This window comes from Lagopus leucura, unplaced genomic scaffold, assembly GCF_019238085.1.
Source record: "Lagopus leucura isolate 7727_CA_CO unplaced genomic scaffold, USGS_WTPT01 Super-Scaffold_100015, whole genome shotgun sequence".
Lineage (NCBI taxonomy): Eukaryota > Metazoa > Chordata > Aves > Galliformes > Phasianidae > Lagopus > Lagopus leucura.
The window spans coordinates 7,453,933-7,477,883 of record NW_024962269.1 but is presented as its reverse complement, the minus strand read 5'-3'; the positions used below and the strand labels follow the sequence as shown (position 1 = coordinate 7,477,883).

The following is a 23,951-nucleotide window of genomic DNA, read 5'->3' as shown; positions in this document are numbered from 1 at the left end:
TGAAAGATAGGAAAAATGTTGCTGTTCATTACAATTTTCCATTTTTGTTGAAACACAGCAGGAGAGCAAAGCCACAGGCTTCTCTACTGCTCTTGCATGCCAGGAGGGATTATGCAAACACTGCAACCACCCAAATCTTATTTAAATTATAGTCATTGTTCCCCCTTTAATGGTTATACTTTTGCCTGCTTTCACTCAAATATTGCTGCATCTTGCTTTCTGCCAACTTAGCCCCACTGGGAGTCATCAACTCTTAATTACAGACGAACAGATCTCTGAAAAATACCTTGGAAAAAAAAGTAGAAAAGAAAGCAAACCTTAACTGCCATCTAGTGGCCGAAGATTAAAAAAACATCACATCAAAAAAATTCTGACCATGACACAGGGCAAGGTAACTAGCTGAAATGAAGAAGCAGTGCTTGAATTCACAACCAGCAAAGACCTGGTTAATTATTGGGGAACCAGGAAAAGGTAAATAGCATCTTTGAAGTAACTTTGAAGATTTTTAGCCTTAATTGGAGAGCTCAAATGGTAGGAACTGTAGATCACTTGCTCCTTCATGACCCTCAGCAGCTTATCAGAATCCGTATCTTTCCAAATTGTCAGGTGTACTTCAGTTAAAATCAGAAAACAGAACCCTTTCACACCTCAAAATGGAAGCCAACTCATAGGGATGAATCTAGACCCAATTATCTAAATTCAAGTTAGGCTTTTCCACCCAATTCACTTGGAGTTCAAGGCCAGATTTTTCTATTCTCTGATTTGTAACAAGTCAAATTCATTTCTAAAAGAAGGCAGACTGTTAGCTAGTCGTGTCCCTTTCCTTTCTCTACAGGAAAAAGCCACTTTCTGCTGCAGGTAGGAATTCCTCACCCAAATATCTTCTAATAGAAAAGCTTCACGTTCCAAGTACACAGCTGTACAATTCCTCAAATTTTAGACAACTCTTCTTGAAGATGTGTCCTTTCTACATATAACCAGTAATTAACAGTATAGACTTTAATAGCTCTGTTTGAACCTTTTTAGTGATAATAGAGCAGACCAACAACATATTTATTTTATATATATATATTTTGTACAGCATTTTTACTTTCAAGTTGCTTCAGAGCTTTCAATTTTCTTCAGTGCCACGCATACAGTGACATTGGGAATTACTCCTTGGGAAGATTCTGGAGAAAAGAACCTGTATAGGTAGATGTATTCAATGTAAGACTTGATGCATATTTCTAGCTTCTTGTGGAATGACTTGGCCTAATGTCATCCAGTCAATGACACACGAAACCAGCTTTATGCACAAAGTAATTCACAACTATTTAATTTAGATAGGCTAGATCTCAAATGAAGTAATGAACATCAATGCATCTACCAGTCCTTTCTTCTTTCTGCCTACACAAAAATTCTCAAACATGCCAAATTTTTAATGTTAACAAGATCTTGTTTTTGTTTTGTTTGTTTGTTTTTGCTAGGAGGGAAGAGGAGCAGCAAAACTTACTATCAAACTCCAGCAAGAAGAAATGGGTTTACAGAAAAGGATTTATTCTTATTTTAAGATATTTAAATAGTCTTTGGTAACTGAAGATCCTTTCTGGCAGATTACAAAGGGAAGATGCTTAATATCAAGATCATTTTTGCAACAGATTTAGAACCTTACTAACGTGACGTGCTTCTCACTCACAACATTGGCATGGTAAGGCTGTATATACAGATACATACAACAATGCTGTGATAAGGCTTTAAGGGAAAAGAAGCACTGCTTAGCAGGTAATGCACATAAGGGGAAAGGTTTTTACCCTGGTCAAAGATGTACTTGCAGTTTCACCACTGCCAAGTCAAAGTAATGACTGTGGATAATGGAATTAGAATGCTGTCATCTTTGTTTTTCAGCTCTTCAGGGTAGTGGGACAACATCATGATGTGCCAAACTCTGGAAATGGCTAGTAGTAGAAAAGGATGCAAAACAAGGACAAAAAAAACAGTGACCCAAGACCAGCAAGGAGAATTCTGTGAACATCTGGGTCTACAAAGTTCTACCTTGCCACTAGGATCCATTCCAAAAGGTTTTGTTAACTGGTCAAAATGGATTAAATACTCCAACTGGAGAAAAAAGGTTTGATTCTGAATCATCAAAACAGTGTGTTCTTCCATACAGTACCTTATTCATGAACAGTGAACAGCAGCATGCTTCACAGCATTTATTTACTATATTAATTTCCAGATGAGTTGTAATATATCCTTTACATCCCATATTCCTGCTCTTTATCTAGTGAGCTGAAAAAATAGCTATCTGAGAACCAGATAAGGATCAAAATTAGAACATTACCTTTGAAACAACCATTTTTGACAAGTCATAGGAGACGCAATATTGAATATCTTCACCATATTCTAATTTAGGGATTACAGGAGGAAGTCATATCAATACACATATTATTGCTATCTCTGTACAAAGTAAACTCTTGGTACAAAATATTGATACACACAAAAGCTTTCTTTCAGGAGGTTAACACAAATATTAATGAGGACAAAATATTTTTAAAAAGCAACTAATAGACCAAGTAATTCAAAATATTATATCCAATTCAAATGAAAATTTAGAAGTAGAACAATAAAAAAGCAATAGACAGCACATTCAAATCATTTTCAGTTCTTTCCAGTAGAACCAAAGCCACCTTCACCACGTTCTGTATCATCTAGAGTCTGAAAGACAACAATTGTAACAAGCTTGTTTAGAGTTTTAACTTGCCTTCAATTCCCATATAAGCAGTATTGTTTATCATGCAGACAGTGCACGTACAAGGGCTGCCCTGAAAGTTACGCCTGCTATTATGTTGGCTCATGACATCAGAGGCAGACGTTGGTGGGAGGGCAGTGGAGGCTGAACCTTCCCACCAGCTTGCCTTTACGTTTTGTTGCTGTGTCACTGATGGCAGCAGAGGGGCAGTCAAAGAGCATGCCAGCACAGTGAGGCAGCAGGTGGTGCATTTCAGCAGTGGTCATTCTGCTAGTGCAGATTTTTGTAAGCGCAGCATGCAGCGTCTTATTCATCACTGTCAAAAATGGTGATAACTATGCTGAACAATGATGTTTTGCAGGTGAGAATTTGCTCTATCAACCAGTGTTATTGTACTCTTTGTATCTGTTGTAGTTTCCACAGCAGTACATAGGAGGCATTGCTTTCAGAGTGACCTGCGTACTTGGCTTCTCACAGTAGATCAGAACTGTCAGTAACTCGAACTAAACCGAAATATTTTATGAGTCAGTTCTCAATACCTTCCGTAAAAGCTTAAATAAATCCCACACTGAGAGACTACAAACTAGCATACACTGAAGCATTTCTCACCTACTTGCTATTTGTGAAAAACTTTGAAATAAAAAAAAAAATAAAATAATGCATGCGAAGCATAAAGGGTTTTGCATAAAAAGTAACAGAATCACGGCTTAATAGTTAGAATAGTTTTAAAGCAAAGTATTTACCTAAAGCAGAAATTCCATCTTATCTACAACTATCTTAAACTACTAGTTGTTGAAAACAAGCAAATATTTCCCTTTGGCAACTTACTTGAACTTCTTCTAGCTCAGGATAGAAAATGCGTTCGCAGATGAGCTGGGCAATTCTATCTCCTTTCTTAACTACAAAGAAGTTAAATTATTATTATTTCCTTAAAAAAATCCATACAAGTTTAGATGATCTCTTTCCAAGAGTTTCAGAATGTAATAAAATACTTATTCGAAATTTAGTTCAGCAAATATTAGAAACCCCAGACAAATACAGGCTGTGATAAACTGTGCTTAGCCCTTTTACGTGAAGTTCCAGCAGCAATAGCAGTTTAAGGGAAATCCCCTCATTCCTGCTGCTATACCAAGGCATCCTAAGCACTGTTGTGCATAAATACTACAGAGACTCAGATAGTTGCTTGTATGATGTAGCTCTTGTGTGGATTCAATCTAAAAACTTGTTTCCCTGGGGCATTCTATATTCTAATCCCTGGGGATTCTATTACTCTATGAAAAAAAATAACAAAAAATTGAATGGATAAAAGGAAAAAAAAATCTATGGCTAGTACCCAGCTTGATTCACAGAAGTTTTTTAACAGGCTTGTGCTGTGAAGTTGCAGAAAAAGTTGTAAAAATATTGGCAATATTTTAACTGGGTCCTGAAGCTTAAACCGATGCATTTGGGAAGGGAGAGCACGATTAAGGGAAAATCATTCTTTATTATTCATGTTTCTCAGAATCACAGAGAAGTTTTTATCTCAAAATTGTTTATTGTTGATAAAGAAAGAATCCTAATACAAAGTTGCATTTCAGTAAAGGTCATCTGGAAGGTTTAACCTTCAGTAAAGGAATCTGAAGGTTAGCTAAGTAGTTCTTTTCTGCACACTGGTTCATTTACTAGGAGTGCAAACTTTTCAGATTTCCTTAATAGGACATTGTTAAGTTGCCAAGATTTTGTTAACTGTAAAAACGGTCTCAGATAAAACTGCCATCTCACAGATTTTGAAAGAAAACTTAATTTCTCATTTCCCACCAGAAGTCTAAAAACAGGCTTTGCTTAGCTTGACGCTTACCTTCAAAAGTCTCCTTGCCAAAGTTGAAGAGCACCACGCCAACGTTTCCCCTGTAATCCTCATCAATAACACCAGCTGATAGATGGAAAAATTAAGAGATATCCAATTAATAAACATTGCCACTATTTTAAACAACACAAGTTTACATTGGTAACAACTGCAGTACCTCATGCTGGTACACTTTATGCTGCTCATGCACAATTAAACACAGGGTCCAATTTTCAATGCATTCAACGTATTTTGAAGTCTGCTTACACAAAGTTACATGTCCTTCCTAGACATTCCAGGTACCATACATACAAAATACTACCCATAGAGACTATAAATGCCAAAGAAAGTTGTAGTATGACTACGTCTTGAAGGTTTATTACTGATCATATATACTTAACAATAGACACTTGAGGGTTTTTATTAGTTTCTTCAACTGTGTGAAAATACTGCATTATATATTGTTCATTACATTACTGTATGTCTCTGGACCTGAAAGTGGCAATTTTTATTTATTTTAGACCAGGCACCAGTTAATTAAGTGCCAATTACATAAAGATCTTGCTGCAAATGCTGAATGACTGTTGAGCAGCCCTCTCCATCCTTTCCTGTCCAATATGCAGGTTTAACAGATACGTTGTATGTGAGAAGAGCTTGAGCACCACTGAATCTTGCCAAATGACTTCAGTAAAACACAGCTCCTCAGGCACTATACCTTTTTTTGCCAACAAAGAAAGATGTAAGTAAAAGCTAGCTTTTATATTTAGCAGCAGCATCTACAAGAAATTCTAGACCTTAGCATTGCTCTCTGAAAGAGCTCTGGCTACTTTTACTTCCTTTCATTTGAGAAATTCTCAATTACTTTGTAAATGTCACTTCAGGCATCAGGCGTCAGAATTCAGGCGTCCTTCTTTGTTTCAGCAAGCTTACCACTGGGGACGATGATCTAGCCCCCCAAAAATGAAATGATGTGTAAAAAGACAGATAGGTTAGCTCTCTAGGAATTGAAAACTGTGCGATACTCAAGATAGAAACGACTGATGAATATTTTAGTGCTTAAACTGAAGTCAGTGGCATTAAGTCATTTGTATTATTCACCAGAGGGAGAAAAGCTTTCACTAAGCATTCAAATTTTGTAAGCTTAGCTATAAAGTAAACTACATTTGTAATGAATCTACATACTGCTTCAGACTTGTTCTCTAGCAGGCAAGAACTGCACTTCCCACTCAGTTCTGAGGATGAAAGCTTTCCAGAGAATACAGAGAGGAAGGATAATCTTCCTCAGCTGTACATCTAATATAAACAGAACAATAATATATGATATAATCAGACTTGAAAACCATTATTATTAAGAAATAACTTTAAAAAAAAAAAATCTTTGTGGCCAAAACTACTACTCTAAGTGCTGTGCTGAATGGCTGTGATATTTACAAAGTTACGATTGATTCAAATCCGGGTAGAGATTTTCTGAAATTAATTGCCTTCCAAAGATTTTCTCTTCACATATTATACTCAATTGGTCTTACTGAATTTAACCACCACCACCATCTAGATTTTGAGTTTAAACTACACTATTTTTATTACAGAAACACCTGAACAGAAATTCAGTATTTTGGGCATGCTGGCAAAACGTGGTATCCAAAAGTTTTCTCTCTTGGCATTATTATTCCAGAACAGCAAGTTGCAGTAACTATATGCACTGCTGAGCACCAAGGCTGTTCTAAAATATGTGTACTGGGTGGAAATCATCTAAGTCATTTTTGGAAAAATTGTGCATTAGAACTGGCAGTGTGACATATGGTCTTACTCTGTCAGAAGTTTGGCATGTCATCTGTTGGGAAAGCATCCACACCTAACAGATGTGAATTCTGAATGTGTTCTCGCATGATCCCTTATTTTTTTCTCTAACCCAATGATCTGCAGGACTTCTTATTGTGTATTTTTCCTTAAATGGATAACGGCTTTCATTGTGACAGAAGTACTTGGGAAGGACAATTAAAATGTTATAACTGGTTTGATTTTGTTTTTCCAGAAGTCCTCTACTGTCAGTAATAATTTCACTCATTATTTTTAAGCGGTTTTTTTTTTTTTTTTTTACAAACTGAGTGCAAGTCATCCTGCTAAGCACTGTTTATTTCCTTCAAGCACTTCCTAGTCTAACTTTTGGATTGGAAAGATTGTTACAGAGGTGTAGCAGAAATGCTAAGTCATGGCCTGAACCAGTGATTGAGCACCTGGTGGGAAGGCAGGGCCAACCCAGGGGAGCTCAGGTGCATGCAATGAAATGCAATGCATCTGAGTAACTGGAAGGGGTGCAGCAAGGATCCACCCCTTCCCAGACCTCATTTAAGGGTTGGCAGTGGAGGCAAGGGGGTCTTGCTGAAGATTCCTGCCTTCCCTTGAGGTCTTTTGAGGGTAAGTAGATTGTTTCCTTTGTTTCTGTGTCCGTGGCTGCAGTATCTGGGCTAATCCTTACTTCCTGCAGCCAAGGACTTTGTTAACTTGCTATTATTGCTGTGCTTTTCATTATATTATAGCGTTACAAGAGAACATATATTTATTTCATAAAAGTGGAGAAAAAATTTAGAAATATTATCTGTAAGAATCACACTACAGTAGATGATGTATACTATGGTGTTTTGGGTATAGAATGGAGAAGCTTTGATTCCCATGTTAGGTTTTTTTTTGTTTGTTTGTTTTTTTGGTTACTCAGGAAAGCCTAAAAACACCAGGAGGCCTAAAATAATTCTGATATAACATAAAGCCTAAATAACATAAAGCTGGCATAGATGCTCTGCTTTAACCTGATAGCAGAGGCATACAGCAGATACTGCCAGTCTTTCATGTGCCACAAAGCAAACCCAATAAAGAGTTCTGCAGCAACTCTAAATTTACTTAGAGTTGCCTCTGCTTTATGGCTAGCCTGGCATCAGAGAACAATGCCTGCAGTTACCATCCCTAATATCCAGAGTTAATCCTGCCTGTTAGCAAATACAGGCTAAGCATCATTCAGTACTAGTCTGAGCTTGTAAGTCGCTCAGTACTTACACCTGGGTTGTGTCAATGTCTCACTATCGCTACAAGCCGTGTGACAAAAGAACTGAGCACAGCTCTTCTGAAGAGGACATGGGGGACTGGTGGAAGGCAAGCTGGATGTGACCTCCCCTATGAGGATAGGTTAAACTACCTGGGGCTGTTCAACCTGGAAATAAGAAGGCTCTGGGAGACCTTTCAGTATCTAAGGGGGGGGGGGGGGCAACAAGAAAGAAGGAACAGACTCCTCAGTGAGTTCTGCTGTGGCAGGACAAGAGGAAATGTTTTGAAACTATAAGAAGGGAGACTTAAGGAAAAAGTTGTTTTACAATAATGGTGGTAGAGCACCCTGGTAGGAAGTAGGTTTTTTGTTTCACTTTCAGACTTTAATTTACAAAGTTAGAGCTGGAATTCTATATGCCTTCATTTAAATTAATTCAAATCTTACACCAGACCAGAAAAAAAATCATGCATAACTCTTCAGTGAAAATGAAGAAAAACAGACTAAAAGTAATCTTTAAAGCCTAAACCAAAATATAATTTGTCAGACATTGCTTACAAGATCATTATCAATGATTTTCTTATAGTAGCCTTATAGTATCTTGTAACTCATCAAGTTTTAAACCAACTGTGATTTGTTGAGTCTCTGTGGAATTAATCAGATTCTCTCCTTTTGCCAGACAGCTAGTGAAGCTAGCACTATTTTACACCTATATGAAATTAGGGCATTTTGCAATTAAAATTTACAAAGTTATAGTAAAAATAACAAAAAATCTTACCACCAACATCTATGAAGTGCTTTGCAGCTAAACCAGAACGTGGTGCTAGAAAAAAAGAATTATTTTTGTAAGTGCAATACGAGATACTTATAGATTAGTGTGTTTGTACAAAGTTGTGTTAGCAGGAACTGTTCCCACAGTCTATCAAAAATAAATGTGACTTTAGAGGAAAGGCTATAGATATTATTGTATATACAAACAAAACCAGCTGCTACAGACTACAGTAAAATTGACACCTTTGGATGATTCAAATTCATCCTTGATTAGACCACCAAATACAGAACAGGTTTCTTCAAAGAATGCTGGAATAGGATGTTATCCACTGTTCTGGACTGATCTTAAAGGACTATTCTGGCAGTCCACTCTAGTTATGATTGAAAACAATATTTGACAGTTTACTAAGAACACGGCATACAGATAAACTATGTGTGGGCTTTTTATATTCCTTGGTCTACTTTGATGAGATGCTTAAATGTTATTGTTTTCAAAATTTTCTTTGTTTAGGATAAAATAAATGCATAAACACTCTCTTTTTAAAAGAAAGAGCACAGCAAATTGAGTATTTCCTTTCACCGGGGTAGAATATCTTGTATGGGTTTTCTGACAGGCTTTCTATGATTGTCACTAAAAGTAGTCTATTAGATGAGGTTCTAACCTCAGGACCAATTTTTAAACAACCTGTGTGTTTTCCATATGCCCCTTACCTTTTGGTCTTCACCTTCTTAATTATAAAACTGCAGGGAAATAATCAGTGATCAATCACATCACACACAAAGCTGTAGGCAGGATGCAGCTCTCTAGCATGGGGCTTAATAATTACATAGGCATGTGAACTTTTTTATGTGTGTAGAGTAATTCTGAAAGCAAAACCTAAATGTAAAGGCAGCTCCAAACCTCCCTGGTATGAGATCTCAGCTTTTTTTATAGCCTGTTTGCTTACCTACTCGGCCATAGCATCCAGCAGGAAGGGCAATCTGAATGTCTGTTTTCACGACAGCCTTTTCCATGGGTGGGATGATGTAGTCATAGGCACTGCGTTGTGGGAAGAAATACTAGTTTATATAGAATCCTTAAAAAAAATAATAGTAAATGCTGTATCTCAAGGTACAAAGTTATTAAGAATTACTCCTGCTGGGCTGTGGCAGGCAGCACGACCTACCATCGTGAGCTTATCGTACAAGAAACGCTTATAGACCGACGATACCGAATGCAGATCCTTACAGACGAGATAATCTCTTTTTGATGGCGCTAGCTTTCCGTACCGTCATTTGGATAGCGTAATCATGAGGCTGCTATTCTTATCTGCTTTTAATTGCTAAGAGACATAAAGCACGCAAGTTTAATTTGAAATCACCGCGGACTCGGGGCGCGGCCCCTCCCTCACCTGTACAAGTCGTAGCCCGCGGCTCGCGCAGAGCCCTTGGACGGAGCGCAGGCATTCTCAGACAGCTTGGTGAAGCGGAGCCGAGCGGAGGGCTCCCCGACTGCCGAGCCTTTCTGCCTCTTGCTGGGGGATGGCTGCAGAGCGGCCTCGGAGCACGGCATAGCTGCACGAGGGGGTGAAGGCGGGAAACGAGCTTTTGAAGCAAAAAAACGCGCGAAAAAGCAGCAGCGCCCACAGCAGGCGGAGGTGAGTCCCGATCACCGAACCCCCCGCCGGTTGGAGTGGCCTCGCCCGACCCCTCCCAACAGCCCACCTCCCCGAGGGCCCTCCCGCTGTGAGTTCCCGCCCAGATGCGCTCCCCGCCGAGCGAGGCAGAGCGAGGGGCGGAGCGGTGCGCTGAGGCAGACCGCGGTCCCCTTTCGCGCCCCCCTCCCTCCCCCCCGCTTTACTGCGCCAGCGGGGCCGTAGCAGCTGTTTGAGGCGCAAGGCGTGCCTCAAGGCGGACGCCATACGGACAGCGGAACGCGTCAGGACGGCTGTGCTTCCTGCCGCCGTCCGGCGGTCACAGCCTCCCGGGGCGCAGCGGGGGTGTCCGCGGCCCCACTGCTCCTACGCCTGGGCCGTACCTGCCATGGGGCGTGGCGGGGGCCCCAGCAGCGGCACAACGGCGCGGGGCTCCCCGGGACGAGGAGGGGCGGCGCCGCGCAGGGCTGGGCGGACCCCGCGTGGCTCGCAGCGTTGCCGGGGGAAGCGATGGCGGGTGCACGGCGGGAGGAGCCAGCCGGCAGAGTCGGAGGGGCTGCGCCGAGCGGTGTGCCTGCGTGGGGCGGGAGCGGTTCAGGTCGCCTCGCTCTGCCGGGGCATAAAGCTGCTCTCCTGAGGAGGCTGCAGATAGGAAAACCCCTTGCTGTCATGGCTGCCCGCGTGTCTCAGCTTAAGCACGGCTCTGGTGAGATTTCGGGGTGTTTAGTTGTGATAATCACTCCACCCGTACCACCCTTTCTAAAGGACTTGCCTGAGTTCGCACACACAGTCATAGAAAGGCTTAGATTGGAGAGGACCCTACAGCCCCCCCAGCCTCTGCCACGGGCTGTGTGCCCCCAGCTCAGCTTCCAGAGCCACTCAGCCTGGCCTTGGGCGCCTCCAGGGATGGGGCACCCACGGCTCCTGGCGGCCCATGCCCAGGCCTCACCACCCTCTGAGTGAAGAGCTTTTCCCTCACATCTAATCCCAAGCTGCCTTCTTTTAGTTTAAAGCCATTCTTCCTTGTCCTATCACTATTAAAAGTTGCTACCCTTCCTGCTTATAAGCTCCCCTGAAGTATACTGGAAGGCCATGAGGAGATTTTCCCTCGGAGCCTTCTTTAAGCTTTCCTGATGTGGAAGTGATTCCTGCAGGATTTTTGGCTACAATACCTGTGCCTGGTCACTTTGGATTTCATCTCTGCATGAGATCAAGTGTATGTGATTGTTCTTGCTGTTACAGTTCCTAAATGCAGCCAGGTGGCAGTGAAATCATTGTTGCACGCTGCTGGTCGGTTGTGAAAAACAGTATTCAGAAAAACATGCAAATGTGGAGTTTCTTTATTGCCGTTCAGCATTTTTAGTTTCAATAATGTGCACGGTTTGAAAGAGAATGCTTGTGTGTCATAGACATGTGTGAAAAAAGCTTAGAATATCTGACTTCTGATATAATTGGCAAATTGAAAGCTAACTGGATTTCTAAGTTCTATCAAATGAACGCCTAATTATAAGTGGTTATTTATGCAAGTAAAACTTCACAATGATTACAACTACATCCTGCATTGTAGTGAAGGCATGGGGTGGGCTCAGTTCTGCCTGCAGCTAAGGTAGCCTGAAGCTCTGTGCATAATGTGGAAGAGGTCCTGTTGTCATCAGGAGAAAGTTCTCAACTGCCCAACGCTTTTTTTTTCCCGATCACTGCTTAAAGTGTGGCAGATTAGCCTCAGTACTGGGATTGTGCTGTTTGCTCAGGAGATAAGCAGTCATTTGGTCAACATTTCTGCATTCTTGACTGCTGACTTGTGCCTTTCTGTTAGGCATGTCCTTCTGGCTTTGAAGAGTAATAGTGAGATAAACTGAAATTATCTGCCTTTTCCCTAAAAGAGTGGAGGCTGCTTTCTTGTACACAGAAAGAGATGCCAGCTTCTTTTATGGATAGTAATCCGTAAAATTCTCTGCACTGAAGTTTTGGTGTTAGAACGAGCATTTTTATTAGGAGAAAAAGATGCCTTTAAAATAGAGATTTCCTTACATTCATTCCTGTCTCACTTAAAATAGCTGCCTCTCTCTCAGTGATTAAGATGTGTAATTTAAAAGGCTGCTGTGGGGGAGTTTATTTGCAATTAAGTTTATTTTTGATCTTGTGTTTTGCTGTACTGTGCAGAGGGCTGTAGAACTTTGTCAGTGCCGTTCCAGAACAACCTTAGTGCCTTGTTTGAAACTAAAATTCCTCTGATGAAATGCCAGCAATGGCGTAATTGTGTGAATTGTTGCTTTTATTATTTGTGGAGAATGCAAGCTAAAATCTGTTGCATTTGGTTGTGGTTACACTGGCACAGCTCTGTACTCTGTGTTTCCCAGCAGCTGAGGTAGCGTGCGGCGTTCTCGCAGCACTGCTGGCTGCATGGCTACACTCTGCCAAGTGGCCCCACCACCCCACCCAATTTAGCTAAACTGTGTAGCTGTGTGCACCATATCTGGAATTTCAGAATTAATCACACTACCTGTTGCCATGTCTGTCACTTGAAGGCTACCAGTTGCCAAAACTGCTTTTGCCTTAAAGATGAATTTGAAATACCATGCAGAATTGTACAAAAATGAGAAAGGATGAGGTATGTCCATGCTTTCTGAGAATGAAGGTTAACTGTCATATTTTGTTTTGCCAGAAAGATGCAATGAGAATAGTGTTGTCAGTAAGAACTAATCATCGTAAAATCTTTGTGTTTCCATAGATATATAGCAAATATGTACTTAGATATAAGTCAGGATGGCACTCCTTGAAACTGGTAGGGTGATTAAGTAGAGGAGAGATGAGATGACTAAACGATGATGAGATGACTAAACTTGCATTTGAAGATAGGAACATCTTCAGAACGCGTGTGGTTAATTAGTATGGCTAGTTAAGTCAGGTAGAGAGATGAGTCCTATCATTAATGGACCCATGGAAGGCCAGAGCCTGTATCAGGGTGGTGGTCAAGTGATAAGAACAGGTATAAAGAAGTGCTGCAAATACCCTGGAGTGTGCTAGCTTTGTGGAAGATCACATGGCACCCAAACTTGCACAGTTCTCAGTGAGTCAGTATCTCAGCTGTGTGTGTGAGGTTGGCTTACTGCACACTGGGACTTTTTGGACAACAGTTTTCTAAAGATCCAGGTGCAACAGCTGAGAGGCTTTGCCTGTACTGACTTGCAGCAGCACGAGACGGGGGACTGATGGGACTTCAGAGCCCACTGGCCTTTTGTTAGGGGATTCCATCAAATCCTCTCACTTGCTGGGGTGATAAGTGACACTTAAATTGAGATACTGACCTTACAGTGTCAGGGCAGAATAAGAGGCTTTCATTTTGTTGATTTTGTTTGGTAATTAGCCAGCATTTTGTATTTGGTCAGACACATGGATGCCTAAGAGTAGGGTATGTAGGCTTTGATTTTAAAAAAAAAAAAAAAAAAAAAAAAAAAAAAAAAGTGACTTGGAAGTGTGAGAACTGATCTCAGAAAGATGAACCTTTTTCTGAGAAGGGACCTTGTCTGGTACTCCTAGCAGCAAGCACTGTGGTGAAAGTAAAAGGGATTAACTGTTGGGTACATTACAGCAGGAGATAGCAGATCCACAGGAAAAATGGGGAGCTGAGGAATCAATTCCCGAAGCTAAAAATCAGGAGAAATACATAAGCTGCCCTTGGAGCAGTTTGAATACCTTTTTAGGAGTAGACTTTACTCAGGCAATATCAGTTTTGCTTTTGTAACTGATTTTACTCATTTTATATTTTACTTAATTCTCTAGTTATACAGTTTCATTTAAAGAAATAAATGAAAGAACTAATGGAGTAATGCTCCTCCGTTACCTTTGGGGGATACAGAAAACTAAGGGGAATGTATGGAACCAGGGAACCCAAGGGATTGGGATCTGTTTTGTAAAATAATCCAAAAGGCAATTCAAATTGCTAATAAGAGCAATTGCTGGGATTGTGCTCATCTTCTCGAACATGCTGAGCAGGGAATTTCATTAGCTAATATATCTTGGAGAAACTTGTGTGTTGGGACAAATTTTACAGTTGGTGATGACAAAGGAGTGGGAATCTTTTAATTGGGAGGTCCAGTGCGTTCCACTCCTTTGCTCTATGATTTATTCCTTTGTTAGGGGTGAGTGAATTGGAAAAGGGAATCACGAATATGTCAGCCACTGTAGAAGTAATTCAAAATACAACAACGGGTGCTGTTTATGCACCACAGAAAGAAATATCTCAAGCAGGAACGGAAGCCCTCTGAAATAGAATGGCTCTAGGTATGTTGTTTGCCCCAAAAGGAGGGAGTTGTACAGTAATTAATATAAGTTGCTGTTGCTTATATGTAGACCAAAGTGGTAAAACTTCTACAGATTTGGATGAAGTTTGGAAGCAGGCAAAAGTATTGCACGAGGTTCAAAAAGACAGTACTGCTTAGAGGTTTGACAGGTATTCAAATGGTTGGCTTCCTGGTTTCCTGATTTAAGTTTCTGATTTATGAAAGTCACAGCAGCTGCCTTTCTGGTAGTGTTAGCTTTTGTCTGTTTATATGTTGTATTGAAGTGTGTATCTTAAGTGTTGCTTGATGTTAATTAACCAAACTTTGGAGAGTATGAGATTGATATAACCTATATTGTTAGGTAATTCTCAAAGGAAGGAATTGTCAGTAAGAACTAAACTTTGTGTGAATCTTTGTATATGAATCCTTAGATATAGAAAATACGTACTTTTCTCTACTTGAAACTGCTGAAGCGATTAAGAAGAGCAACTCTTAATCACAGTGAGGTGACTAAACTTGTATTTGAAGATAGGAACATCTTCAGAACGCGTGTAGTTAATTAGCACAGCTAGTTAGCCTGAGGATAGGGAGATGAGCCCTATCTTTAACTGATCCACTGAAGACTGGAGCCTGTATCAGGGTGGTGGTCAAGTGATAACAACAGGTATAAAGAAGTGCTGCAAATACCCTGGAGTGTGCTAGCTTTGTGGAAGATCACATGGCACCCAAACTTGCACAGTTCTCAGTGAGTCAGTATCTCAGCTGTGTGTGTGAGGCTGGCTTACTGCACACCGGGTAACGAATCTGCCTTTCGGACAGGAGCAGCACAGTAAATTTGCCCATTCATAAACCTCCACGAGTGGCTGAGCCGTATGTTTGAGCCCTTAGGCTGTAGCTTAGCTGTCTGAAGTGTAGGATGTGCATTTGAAGAAATTTCAGAATATTTTTGCTCTTGCTTCGTAGAAGGGTGTTTTCCATCTTGCATATCTTTGGTCACCTTATCAATGCTTGCTTTTGTTGTATCTGATCAAATCAACGCTAGGTTATAAAAATGTGTTGAGTTGGTAGTGTGGTGTATGCTCAAAATGTGCTAGACAGTTTTAGAGCCACTTTTTTTTCCTAGAGTTGTCAAATGTGTAATTAAAATTCAGTTACTAACATAGTGATTAAAATTCAGCAGTTGTTTTATGCATAATGTATGCTAAAAAAAATGGAAGTATCTGTTTCAGAGTGGGAAGGGAGCTGGACTGATAAAATTTTGCAAGTTGCAATTCGAGAGTTCATAATTAGCATTTTCAGCACATTAATTGTGCAAACGTGTTAAAAAATACTGTGAGGACGATGTAGTGGAAGCTCCTTGGAAACTGCTGTGTTGAAATGACTTGTCAATTTGTGGAAATAATGCTTCACTTTAAGATGGTAAAGCACTGTTGTGCGTTTGCGTTGCTGGTTGTAAATTCCACAGCACTGCGGTGTGGATACGTCTTTAATTTATCTCTGTAGTCTGAGCAAGGAGTTTTACATTGATGTGTCTGGCAGTACTTAGTTTTTGATGGCTGCTCATTTAGAAATGAACCTCTTGGGATTCATTTTTGCAATGCTCACAGCGATGTTTGTAGAGAAGGTGCATATAGTACTGAAAGTGCCATTGCTAATGTGTATTGTGATTTTTCTCTTTTTAGATCTTCTTAGGTCCCTGCCATCAGCTTGGGGCGATGTTCCCCATTGATTGAGAATTTGCAGTAGTTGAGAATATTTAGGAAGCTATCCTTGCTCATCTACCTTCTGTGTCTTGTGGTAAGAGGCTCTTGCAGAAGGTCTAATTAGAGCCTCACTAAAAACTTGTTTTTAGATTATATCTGCTTATTGTCTGCAGTGAGAGACCGACAGGGTGGTGGCCATTGCAATTCTACAAATGCAGAAGGACCTGACAGCATGTAGCAAGCTCCTTTAGTATTGCTAATGTCAGTGTGAAGGATGGAAATAATTTCCATGTTTTGCAAGTGCAGAATTTGAGGTTTGGTTTGCTCAGAGCTGTGAAGAAGTCTTATTGTATCCAGGAAACTCATATATCTGTGTCCTGCAGTTAAACTGCAAAGTGATCCTTCACCCTGGTTGTAAATGTGTAAGAAGGGGCAAAGGAAGAGCATTGGGAGAAAATATCAGTATTTCATACTATGCCTTCAATAGCTGGAGAAAATAAAACATGGATTATTGGACTATATTACCATGTTCTGCTGAATTGCTGCTGCTAAACTTGAAAAATATGAATATCAAGCGTTTGGTGTTTTTGGAGATGAAGCGCTAGGTCCTCCGCAAGTTATGTTCTCATAATTCAAGCAGAGATGGGGTCTGAGGCCTGCTTTGTGATGAGCATTTAGAGAAAATCAGGGTCCGCTGGCTTTCCTGGGGCTTAGATTTCTGTTAAGCTCTCTAGAGGAGCTGCACTCCTTCATGGTCTTTAATTCAAATAATGCTTACCCATTGGATATAGCTTTCCCCATTAAAAGGAGAATCTACTTTTATTGACAGCTGAAATGATGAAGTGCTATAATGGTGCAGAATAGAAAATAGAAAAATGCACAGCTTAATGGACTTATTTTACTTCAAGTTGATGTATAATGAGTATTATTTAGAAAGTCGAGGAAATATGAAACTATGTAAAACTTTATATAAATAAAGAATAACTCAATTCAACTCAGCTAATCAAATTTATTTTGTTATCTAATCACTTGCATGAATCACTGTATATATTATCCCGAAGTATAATCTCAGATTTTCTTAACTCATAACATTCATAGCAAAAATTGTCTGAATATTTAGTAGCTCACTAATTTCCTTTTGAAATTTACATACCACCTTTAGTTATTGCAATCATACATTCCAGTCCATGTCAGAGCTTGAAAATTCATTATCAGCTCTTGTCATATAGAATCCATCTCGTTATCTATGCAACTTTTTTTGTTTGCAAGTTAATTAGAAGCATTTGAATTAACATTGCATTAAATTAGCATTACAATTTAGGTAAAGGCATCTGCTCTAGGCATAGGTTTTAATTTGGCAATATTATAATTAAACAGCGTCGTGGGTATTCTGCTTGCTTTATATCACTTTATGGCTCTGACCTAATGGATACCATAATTTTTTTTCTCTCCTCCAAGTTGGTGCATTTGATTTTCATTCATTCTGCTTTGTGTTTGCTAGTAACTATGACCGTGCCATTTGGAAGCAGTATTTATTTGCAGATTTAAGAATAGAAAGTCAGTACATTCTTGTGGTTGCCCCTGACCATTAAGATTGGAGGAAGGTTCTTTGAGAGAATTTCTAGCCAAGCCATATACAGGTAATCGGACACTACTCCTTTTCTTGCCACTGGCAGACTCCTGTTCAGATAGATAGAAAATCAGCATTAACATTATTAAGAAAAAGGGAGACATGCATTCTCATTAAATATTAAGCAGAAAGTGTTGGCTATTCATGTGCAACTCAGAATGTTCATAATTAGTCTGTATGATTATTTTCATCTTAGAGAGCACAAAGCTAACACCAGGTCTTAGTCTTGCAAACTCTTGGCTTAACGTGGCTATTTGTGGTGAAATTGAACTGCTTGAGAGTATCTTTCCCCCCGAATAGCTAAAGAAGCATTTTGAGCACCATCAAGCTGCACACACAGTGAAATAATAATAAAAAAAAAAAAGTGCAGTGCATGCACTTTTTTGCAGTCCATCAGTATCTCCTGATTTGTAGATACCGTAAGATGGCAGGTTGGATGTGTGATTCCATTTATGGTAAATATGACACGATCGCTCCTATTTTGAGACCCAGTTAAGTGGGCTAAAGATGTTTATCTCTGCATTGGGAATACTGATTTATGGACTACGTTTAAGAAACTGTTTAAACTTTTTGAAAACTGGTTTGAAAATGAGTTTCTGTATCTTTATTGGTGAGATTTTCCTTTATGCAATTCATCAGCTAATTCAGTTTCACATAACTTGAATTCAGTCTTGGCTAACAACTCTATTGATTGTGTGCAAACCAAAATAATATTTTCTCACACTTTTTGTTCTTAATAGCTTGAGGGAGAAGAGGGGAAAGGAAGCATAATGAGTATTTCCTGCAGGTGGGTAAGCAGGTGTAATGCTCGACATGTAGAGTGGGGTGTGAAGATGACATTTTTGATACATTTTCAAAGATTTACTTTAAGCTATGAAGAAGTATGAGGAAAGATTCGTATTTAGAGTAGTCCCAGAGAACTGTCAGCCTGGATTTAAGCTCTCAAAATATGCTTAAAAAGTAACTTTCCCCTCAGTGAGTTAATACAAGTATTTCTGTTGATCTACTCCAGAATCCCTGCTCACGTCAGCTTATTCTCCAAGTTAAAGATAAAACTTTGCTACTCACAGGACAATGAGGTTAGCTGCCCTCGAGTGCTCTTGTAAGAGTTCATTCAAACGAACTTGGCGATAACTCTGTTTAAATCAAGACATGGGTTAAAGAAAAAGATTCAGCCAGTGATCTGCAGTCCTTCCTGTTGCCCATAAGGTTTTCTGTTACTGTATTGGCAGCTCTGGAAGCCAGGTCTGCTCTGTGACCCAGTGCGACAGAGATGGCAAAATATGAGCCTGTCCTAGGATGTTCTTCTTGATTTGCCTTGTTACCCAGGGGCCAGAGTCATTCCCATCTGTTTAAGGTTTCCTAGGAATGGAGATTGGTTTTGTACTGGCACAGTACCATGTCTGGATCAGATGTAGTTTTTAAGTATTTGTTTGGCTGTGTGATATAGCTGTTTGGGAACTATTCAGAGACTTTTGTACTATTATTTGATGGTGGATAATATATTAATTCCAATATCTGCCAGTGCTGGGCTACAAATGGATGAGGCTGGGCTCCTAGTGGTGCATATGGCCAAAAACTCAAACACAGAAAGTTCCATACAAACATGTAGAAGAACTTTGTTGCAGTAAGGGGTGACGGAGCACTGGAACAGGCTGCACAGAGAAGTGGTGGAATCTCCATGGAGATGTTCAAGACCCATCTGAACACCAAGCTGTGTGACATGCTGCAGGGAACTTGCATTAACAGGGGGTTGGACTCCATGATCTCTTGAGGTCCTTGCGATTTTATTTTATGGAGATTTAGCCTTTATCATACTGCTGACTGCTTTAAACATGGAGGTTTTTCTCTTGGTTCTTTAGTCAGTGACCAGGCAGGACCAAGCTTAACCATTATATAAATGTTTGTGTACTGATACTTATTTTTGCTCCTGTTGCATTGTCATTGTTTCTGCATACAAGAGCTTACATCTGGGAGTCTTTTATTATGGAGGTGTTATAAAGACTCCCAGCCTTTGATTTATGCTGAGTGCTTTTAAAAGTTTTCTGCAGGCAGCTGACTGCCGTAACGTTATGCTGGCTATCAAATCTGTGAAAAGGGTGATACTGTGAGCAGCCAGTCTGCTTCCCAGCTGCTGCCGTCAGTACTACGGTGTGTGATCTTAAATCGGCATTGATTTCAGCTTATGTTAATATGTCAGACCGTGACCCTTGACAGCTCTGAGCTCTGACTCACAGTCCTTGCTCCACTTGAGGAAGTTGCCAGCACCATAAAGCAGAGATAACTAAACTCCAAGTGCGCTCAGGTTAATCCAGCAGGAGCCATAAATGAGATTCCTAGATTCATTCTCTGAGAGTTGCAGCAGAACTTGTCTCTTAAGAATGAATGCTTCTCAATAACCTGTCAGCACTGGCCTGATGAAGCCTGGCAGATCACTGCTAGAAGGGTGCATTCCAGCAATATTAAAGTGCATCCCAGTCTCCAGTTTACCCAGTGGATTAGCCAGCATCAGCCTTAAAATATCTCCGGACTGTGGGAGAGTTCCTGCATTATTGGCAGGTTTAAACTTAGCTCTGCCATTGAAGTAAGAATCCATGTTAAATCTTGCCTTTTGGGCAAATTCCTAGAGCTGGTTGCAGGGTCTGGGCTCAACTCTAATTTCCCAAAGTGGTTAATGTTTTGAACTGTTCTCTTTTTAAGACATTCAAACTCTAAACAGTGGAACTGTCCAATAAACCTCTCAGCAGATCTTATTAGCTCAGGCTTAGCACAGTACTCTGGCTTCTGGTTTAGAAGTGGCTTTCATCTGGCTGGCTTTGAATGTGGGCAGAGCTTCCCACTGGCCTTGAAGATACTTTGTAAACATGCTGAGGTGTTACAAAGTGCTGATTAATGCAGTCATAACACACCTCCAGTGTTCACAACATAAATCCAATTTGCAAATAGCAAATACAGGTTATTTCATGTCATGATTCTAATTTCATATCTCGTATTTCACATTTTCTTACTAATAACTCAAAACATCTGGTCTGAAGCATAAGAATAGGTACAAGAGTAAAAAGGTAGGCCAGGCTTTACCTTTTCTTTGAATGCTTCCAGCTCTGCGTCGGTAATTTTCCATGGAGTCTCTCGCTTTAATTTCTCAGCAGTTGTTATATCTTTGCAGCTTTCACGGAGACGATATGGTTCAATCATCTCTTCAAAGAATTTCCAACTGAAACAGGAGTTACAAAGGAGGCCTTGCTTCAGGATATGCACTCGCTAGCTTATTTTGTAGACGCTGTGTATGGCAGGCCCTGCTGACTATAAATGTGGCTTAAAAACATGCAAAAACTTTAACTGTTCTTTGCTGCATTATGCCCCAGGTTTTATCTGTACTTCTTCAGTATGTTAAGGTAATTTGAGGATGACTAAAAGGTTATTTGAGGATAATGAAACACTGTGTTTAGCCTGCTACAATTGCAGAGAATTTGCTGCATTTTCCTGGTTATACAGTTTTACTGTCACAGATGTAATGAAATAGAAAAACAGACGATATAAATCTCCTGTAGCAAGGGGTTGAGGGAAATGCTGCAGCTTTGGGTGTTTGTTGTTGTTGTTGTTTGTTTTTAGTTTTGTTTTTTTTTTTTAGTTTTTGTTATATGGAGATCAGATTTGTAGTCATTTTCCACCTTTTCCATAGTTTCTCTCTTAATTTGTTCTTGAAGCTGTTGATTATCTGGAGAAGTTTATCATCCTGCCGTACATCCCTGCTTGTCTGTTGGTTGGAAATTTCTAGAATCCCACAGAGACTCCAGGAAGTTTATGTTTTGTTAATGCAAATGTGTTTCTATTTCTGTTAATGTGTGTTTTATATTCTATGCTATCTGTGGGGAAAACCGGAGCCTAAAAGAATTAAGAGACTTAACCTTAGGTTGCTCAGTGGAAGGCTCTGGGGGGAGAAGAGGAGCCCTTTGACTGTGAAGTATCTATGGACTATGGGTGGGTTGGAAGGGAGGATAGTAAGATGAGAACATTCTTTAGGACCAAGAGCAATATTATTAATTAGGATTTAGTTGTTCCTAGAGCAAAGCACTATATACTTTTGTATACAAAAAGTAGAAGAAATAGGCTATAGTAATAGAGAGATGCTTTAGAAAGCAGGGAGTCTTGAATATCTTGGATAATCTCCAATGCATGGAAGGAGAAATCCAAATGTTATATGAGCAAGCAGATCACCCTTGAGCAGAAGAGAGAAGGTGCATTTATCCTTTTTACTGGGCTTTTTTACAACAGATTCTGAAGTAAGGGCTTCCTATAATGTGTATATGGAAGGCATTGCTATATGAAGTGCCAGAAAAACCAGGAGACATCTGTGAAGGTCAGATTACTATTATTATTTTTTATAATTTGCTATGGAGAGCAAAATGTTTAGTAGCTGCAGGATCTGAAAATAAGCGTAGCTAATACAGTTGGAGGTGGAGTTTCCTGAGCACTATCTTACCAACTTCCTAACTCACCTGAGAACATTAATTCCATAGATAAATAAAAAATTTTAAAAATGTATTTGAGTTATGGGGGTGTATTATAATATTATTCTCAGGGGAAAGGAAAAAGTATGCTTGTTTTTGACCAGAAAGTTGTTAAGTTTATGAATGCATGGTAAAATGCAGAAAAGTGAGTTAGCAGAGAAGGGAACTGTGACTAACTGGCTAATATGATGAAGTGTATTGCAAACTAATGGATATGAAAAGCCAGTATAAACTGCCCTGTTAAATGTAGTGGCTCTTAAATATATTGTCTGGTTAGTCTTCATTAAAATTATGTCTTACCATTGCAACATGAAGAAAAAGGCTGTCTATAGTTTTGACACTTTGGATTGTGATTGTTAAAATGTTATTCTCTTTTTTCGTGCTCTGGGTACTTGGGAAATTATTGCAATAAAGTGACTGTTATTTCATCATCTTCTTCTTTTTTTTCTTTTTTAAAGCTCAGCATACAAGAAACAAGCTCCTGATAAATGCCTGCTGCTAAATAATGCATTTTGGTAATTTTTCTTACCTCTCTTTGTTGGGTTTCATATTGATGTCACAAATGATATTAATGTCAGCAAATTTTATTCTAAATTTGCTTAGAAGTGAAGCCATCCTGAAAACAAAAGAGATAATATTTTATCATTGTATTTCTGAGTGCCTTGCATCAAAGAGAACGTGTAAATGAGTTAAGATATCAAACGCACTTGTCTCATTACCTTTAACTATATGACAGAGTACTTTAAATGCCCTAGTTAGTGTTTCAGTTTCCAATTACAGAACTGGATTGATGTGATCGCTTTGGTATAATTTATTTAAATGATGATTTATGAAAATAACAAAAACTGAAGAGTGTTTACATTTTGGAAAAATGCATGGATTAAGAACAATTCTTAGTGTAGTTGGTAGTGTATGTTCTAGTGAAAATGTGGTCCAGAATGTTGATATGAAATACCTAAAATATTTTTATGCACAAGTTTATATTGATCTACTCGAATGTTGTCTTTCCATATTTTCATAAGAGAAAATACAGTGCTCTTCTGCACCAATTGACAGTAGGAATAGTTTACAGCTTTGTGTGCTCATGCTGAGTGTAGAGAATCAGTTGTCAGTTTTGCCTTTGGTATAAGTATGGTTGGGAACTCCTAAATTTATTTCTTTTTTACAAACATGTACATATCTGTTCTGCTTAAGGACATTAACTTTAAGGGTAGTCCTTGTAACTGGCAGTACCACAGCAGTGAGGAGGAACTCTCCTCCGTAAAGGTTTCCTTTATGTGGAAACAAAACCTGTGGCAACTGTCTTGATGGGGCACGGTGCTGTAATCCTAGTGATACTGGCTGAATTCATACTCCTGTTCTTGCATCTGTCTTGCCTGCTTTCCACTGGAGTTTTAAATGGAGATAACTAACTACATAGTGCTAATATTTCTTTAAGAAGTAGCATCCATCCCAGATTTTCATCCTAAATTGCCTACTTCACCTGGTAGTGAAATGGCTGTGCCTGTAGTGTGTAAAGTGCTTCAGAAGAAAAGGTCCTACATACAATGATGATAATAAGCTTGTATGAGTACCTTTCATTTGCTTGAAGGCAAATGGTTATGAAATCTAGACTTCTTAAAAAAGTTAACTGACTTGGTCTTTAATTGATTAACTTGATCTTTACCTTCCTTACATTTTTACTATGGTTAATTATATTCATGTGGGCTATGATAGTTGCATATGAGAAGCATCGTGTGCAATTTCACTTACTGTTAACTAGATAATCTCATGTAAATCCCATAAAACAAGTGATAATCTCATTACAGTGTGCAGAGTGCTCTTCTCAGAGA

The 23,951-nt window shown here is 39.5% G+C and overlaps 2 protein-coding genes and 1 long non-coding RNA gene across 5 annotated transcripts in view; 1 reads left to right on the top strand and 2 right to left on the bottom strand.

The window, feature by feature from the left end:
• Nucleotides 1-1,052: 1,052 nt before the first annotated feature.
• Nucleotides 1,053-10,436, bottom strand: DUT (deoxyuridine triphosphatase). 3 transcript variants are annotated; one of them, XM_042875761.1, is made up of 7 exons: nt 10,376-10,436; nt 9,750-9,912; nt 9,306-9,397; nt 8,366-8,410; nt 4,566-4,640; nt 3,557-3,627; nt 1,053-2,694 (listed from the first exon to the last, which is right to left on the bottom strand). In XM_042875761.1, exons 1-7 carry the CDS (start codon nt 10,380-10,382, stop codon nt 2,638-2,640), a joined length of 510 nt encoding a protein of 169 aa, XP_042731695.1. In that variant the 5' UTR covers nt 10,383-10,436; the 3' UTR covers nt 1,053-2,637. The 3 variants fall into 3 exon arrangements, with proteins under 3 accessions (XP_042731695.1, XP_042731696.1, XP_042731694.1); XM_042875762.1 differs by lacking the exon at nt 10,376-10,436 and adding an exon at nt 10,266-10,272; XM_042875760.1 differs by lacking the exon at nt 10,376-10,436 and adding an exon at nt 10,199-10,256.
• A 108-nt stretch (nt 10,437-10,544) lies between these two features.
• Nucleotides 10,545-23,951, top strand: part of LOC122182462 — a 61,212-nt gene continuing 47,805 nt past the window's right edge. Inside the window, exons 1-2 of the long non-coding RNA XR_006179813.1 lie at nt 10,545-10,698; nt 22,578-22,634. This is a non-coding gene — a long non-coding RNA (uncharacterized LOC122182462). The remainder of the gene's footprint in view (nt 10,699-22,577; nt 22,635-23,951) is intronic.
• The window catches only part of SLC12A1 (solute carrier family 12 member 1), a 47,853-nt gene continuing 40,880 nt past the window's right edge, over nt 16,979-23,951 (bottom strand). Inside the window, exons 24-27 of the mRNA XM_042875766.1 lie at nt 22,649-22,735; nt 20,687-20,822; nt 18,677-18,744; nt 16,979-17,658 (exon numbers count right to left, since the gene is read on the bottom strand). Coding sequence (XP_042731700.1) covers nt 17,523-17,658; nt 18,677-18,744; nt 20,687-20,822; nt 22,649-22,735 — 427 coding nt within the window. The 3' untranslated portion in view covers nt 16,979-17,522. The remainder of the gene's footprint in view (nt 17,659-18,676; nt 18,745-20,686; nt 20,823-22,648; nt 22,736-23,951) is intronic.

Bases quoted from the DNA above. Each gene is read 5' to 3' on its own strand.
- DUT (XM_042875761.1), bottom strand. The intron at 8,411-9,305 runs GTAAGCAAACAG...CTTTTTTTCTAG, and splicing joins TGGATGCTATGGCCGAGTAG to CACCACGTTCTGGTTTAGCT. The intron at 2,695-3,556 runs GTAAGTTGCCAA...GTTGTCTTTCAG, and splicing joins CTGAGCTAGAAGAAGTTCAA to ACTCTAGATGATACAGAACG.